The sequence below is a fragment of the Geotrypetes seraphini genome, chromosome 8, assembly GCF_902459505.1.
Source record: "Geotrypetes seraphini chromosome 8, aGeoSer1.1, whole genome shotgun sequence".
Classification (NCBI taxonomy): domain Eukaryota; kingdom Metazoa; phylum Chordata; class Amphibia; order Gymnophiona; family Dermophiidae; genus Geotrypetes; species Geotrypetes seraphini.
The window spans coordinates 8,749,301-8,753,825 of record NC_047091.1 but is presented as its reverse complement, the minus strand read 5'-3'; the positions used below and the strand labels follow the sequence as shown (position 1 = coordinate 8,753,825).

Here is a 4,525-nt window from a genome sequence, read left to right as displayed (position 1 = left end):
AACCAAAAGAATTTTCCTTTACTCCCCCTAGGAGCGACAGGGATGTGATGGGAGCCAGAAAGAGAATACAATAATCACAGGCTGAACAGACCAGGAGTCAGAGTCTTGCTGTGCGCTTACCGAGTCTTGCTTATTTATCCAAGGTGGCTCTGTCTGGAGTCCACTACATGTATCGTGCTTCACGCTGAAAGATTAGAGAGACTGGGGCTTTTTTTTCGCTGGAGAAGCAGAGACTTAGAGGGGATATGATAGGGCATAGAGAAAGTGGAGAGGGACAGATTCTTCAAACTTTCGACAACTACAAGAACGAGAGGGCATTTGGAAAAATTGAAAGGGGACAGATTCAGAACCAATGCTAGGAAGTTCTTCACCCAACGGGTGGTGGACACCTGGAATGCGCTTCCAGAGGGCGCGATAGGACAGGGTACGGTATTGAAGTTCAAGAAGGGATTGGACAATTTTCTGAAGGAAAAGGGGTTAGAAGGGTATAGATAGAGGGCTACTATACAGGTCCTGGACCTGATGGGCCGCCTTGTGAGCGGACTGCTGGGCATGATGGACCTCAGGTCTGACCCAGCAGAGGCACGGCTTATGTTCTTAGTATACAGTATATGTATTTAACCAGCACCCTTAGTTCCCTCTAAGCCAATGTCTCACAAACTCGGAAGTGTGCTGACATGTGCACGCGTGACATCAGCACATGTGCCAGAGCCCTTCAAACAGGCCTTGGGCTGAGAGGAGAGAAGGGCCGGCAGAGAGAAGGAGAGAAAAGCTGGCGAGAAGGGCCAGCAGTGAGAAGAGATGCTGGTGACGGGAGATTGCTTACAGGACGTGCCTCTCTCAGCGAGAGGCATGTCCTGTAGACAGTCAGCTGGCACTGGCATCTCTCCTGGTGGCACACCTGGAATCGCAGGAGGCACACTGGTGCCCTGAGAGCAGCCCTGTTAAGAAAGTCGATGATCTCAGTTCCTTCAGTATGTCTGACTTCAGTTATGACATCATAATTGCTAATGAACCAATTGCACCCAATGTAGGTGAGATCGTTTACGACTCCTGCTGTCTAGGGCTCTAATTGGTCTTTGTTGATTATGATGTCATAAATGGCACTAACTCCCTTTCTGGTCTGTGCAGAGAGAATTCCACAGAATTCCCAGACTTCATAGCTCAACCTCGAGTCATGAGGTTTTCAAACTTGAAAACAGCATGCATGTTAAATAAGGCACTAAAAATTGTTTTATTCCACCACCACCCCCCCCTCCAATAAGACAGGCTGGCTGAATGCCATGGCTGGAGCACTGACTGTGCACTTCACTTCCAGCCCCAGAGCTGTAATCTTTCTCCCCTTCGCCTTACATCCTGCAACAGGGATGCGGACCTTGGATAGCACTTGGTTCATCTCAGCAATTCCCAGTTTGATAAGTCACAAGCACAGACCGTGGCTGGGCGTTCAGTGCACGGAATTAAAAAAATAATACGCTAGATTAGACAATTTTCCTTTTTGAAGCCGCTGTAGTCCCTTCATTAAGGAGATGCGCTCCAGAATCGATGGTTCGACTGGGTGCTTCTTTCAGGGAGAGGGTGGGCTACGACCGTGGCATTCGAATGTAATCATTGGTCATTTTCCGGTGGTGTGTGGCCAGGAAAATGTCATTGTCCCGGGGGCAGTCGTGGTGACAGAGGCATGACCTGATGAACATCACTTGGCGGGAGAAGACCTCTCCCTCGGGGCACTCAAACTTCACGTCTTGGGTGGTGCTGGTGTGCGGTGAGCAGCAGCGTCCGTCGGTACAGCTCCCACAGAATCGGGGCCGGAAAGCACGCACGCTGGTGCAGCCGGAGAACTCAAAGTGCAGACCCTTCTCAGGACGAGGGGTGCGCAGACATTTCTTTCCTTTCTGCCGGAGAGAAGCAAAACAAGAACAGAAATTTTATTTTTTTTAAAAATGGAAGAAAAATTAAGAACAGAATTTATGCCCTTAAAAATCAAGCAACCAGATTGTTACAGGGACACCCTTGAGTTGAAGATACCTATGTACTAAATAGAGAATGACACAGTGACAAAATTCATCACCGTTCCCGTACCCGCGGATAACCGCGGGAAACCATCTTCATGTTATTCTTTAAGGAGAGAGGGAAGAATCAGAGTATGAAAGGCCACAACCACTGACCTGCAAGCTTTGCTTTGAAGAACGCTGGTGTAGAAGGACTGAGGCTGAAACAGACACTGAAGAATGACAGTCTCTGGTATCCAGAGCAGATATTGTGATGTCATAATGCCTCATTCCACCAGTGCCTAAGAGCCAATCACATCAGTGATGTCACAATGGCTTCATTATCCTTGGCTCACATAAGAATCAGAGTATGAATGGCCACAACCACTGACCCGCAAGCTTTGCTTTGAAGAATGCTGGTGTAGAAGGACCGAGGTTGAAATAGACACTAGAAAATGACATGGGATTATTTCCCGCGGTTATCCGCGGGGACGGGAACGGTGATGAATTTTGTCACCGTGTCATTCTCTAGTACTAAACAGACTCAAAAAGGGGGAGGGGAATCCTTTAGTACATCAGAGAATTTAAGCAGTTTATATACCGCAGGACCGTGAAGTTCTATGCGGTTTGCAATGATTAAAAAGTTACATAAGGACAGACCAGAGGTCCATCGCACCCAGCAGTCTGCAGATTTAGCGGTCAGTTATTGTGGGGAAAGATTGTTCAGTGTAGCTGCCTAAGTACTTTAGGAACAAATGTCTTTTTAGGTTGCCTGGACTCAAGAAACAAGAAGAAAGCTGACTAGAGGCAGGGCTAGGGTTACCAGATTTTATTAAGCTAAAAAACGGACACGTGGCCCCATCCATAGCTCCGCCCTGTTCCACCTCAGCCTCCCCCCCCCCTCATCTTCTCAAGCTCGGAGCCACATCTGGAAGATCTCTGAGTGCAGATGTGATGCAATGATGTCACAGACATGCGCGTGATGTCATCCTATCACACCCGCACAAGCTCGGAGGCCCTCCAGACGCGGCTCCAAACCTGAAAACTGGGACAAACTGCTGCTTAAAAAAAAAAAAAATCGGTCCAGATACCCAAACAGAGGACATGCCTGGGTAAAACCGGACGTCTGATAACCCTAACCAGGGCCGGCTCAATCTATGGATCAGGTGAAGCGCTGGCCCAGGTTGCCGGTGATAAAGGGTGCCAAAAACCCAGTCTGGTCTACCTTCAAACTCCTAAAATGATTTTTATGATTGCAAAATACGGACCCATGGCCACACCCTCAGGCCCACCCCCCAGGCCCGCCCTGTTCTTCCCAAGTCACGCCATTTTCCTCCCCAACCTTACCCCCCCAGCCCCACCCCCTTAACCTGTTCTCATGCTCAGAGCCACCTCAGGAGGGCATCTGCGCATGCACAATGTGACGCGATGATGTCACCTGCATGCGTGCATGCATGTGATGTCACCGTGTTGCATCCAAGCATGCGCAGAAGCACTCCCGACGTGGTCCCGAGCTGGAAGCTTTTCAAAATCCAGACAAAGTGCCGGGTTTTCAAAAGCCATCCGGATGCTGAGACACATCCGGGTAAATCCGGACAGCTGGTAACCCTACACCTGCACCGTTCCGCTCCCCATGCCAAGCTTGCAGCCTTCCCCGCCCCTGTACCTCTTTAAAATCTTTGCCAGCGTGAGCAACTATTCTAGTCCGCTGCTCACGCTGACCTGGCTTCCTCTGAAATCACTTCCGGGTCACGAGGCCAGGAAGTGACGTCATAGGGAAAGCCAATCCCAGCGCGAGCAGAAGGCCGGAGAAGCTGCTTGCACCGGCAAAGATTTAAAGAGGTAGTGGGGTGGGAAGGCGTGCGAGTGTGGCATGAGGGCGTGGAAGGAGCAGGGGAGGGCAGAGAAGAGGGCGCGAGCCCCTCCTACCCACTGCACCGGGAGGAAACTGTCCAAATTCCTCGTTTCCTCCCCAAAATCCCTAAAGACTAGCGGAGATGGGCATTTGGCTCTCTGCCCACGTTTAGAAACGCAAGACTACAATTCCCAGAATATATTGGGTTGTAGACTGAGAAAAAGAAAACCATAACTGACCTACATGTGTTAACCTGGAGTTGAACAGTACCTTAATGATCTTCTCCAACAGGAGGTTGCAGGGCCGCACCATGCACAGCCGAGTCTCCTTCTCTAGGCGGCACCGAGGGTTGTCATTGGTGACGCGCGTCGAGATGCCCATTCCGCAGCTCTTGGAACAGGCGCTCCACTCCGTGGTTTGCACCAGGCAGTTCTCTTGCAGGTTATTCAGCTCAGGGCTGAAGGCTGGCACCTGTCCATAGACTGAGCCGAGAGAAAGAGGGAGAGCAAAGGGTTAAAGCCCGTTCAGTGGATCAGGCCGTAAGAAGCCACAGCTGTGTATATTGCACTGCCTTCTTCTCTTTCTCTTTTTAATCTTTTGATTCACACGGGATGCCAGCAATAAGGGTTATTGTTTCTCCTCATTCTGTTTTCTACGGCTCTCATAATAGTTCCAAACT

General features: G+C 50.0%; 1 protein-coding gene across 1 annotated transcript in view; it reads right to left on the bottom strand.

Moving 5' to 3' along the window:
• Positions 1-927: 927 nt before the first annotated feature.
• The window catches only part of LOC117365250 (CCN family member 2-like), a 57,590-nt gene continuing 53,992 nt past the window's right edge, over positions 928-4,525 (bottom strand). The window contains exons 4-5 of the mRNA XM_033955434.1: positions 4,117-4,328; positions 928-1,895 (exon numbers count right to left, since the gene is read on the bottom strand). Coding sequence (XP_033811325.1) covers positions 1,584-1,895; positions 4,117-4,328 — 524 coding nt within the window. The 3' untranslated portion in view covers positions 928-1,583. The remainder of the gene's footprint in view (positions 1,896-4,116; positions 4,329-4,525) is intronic.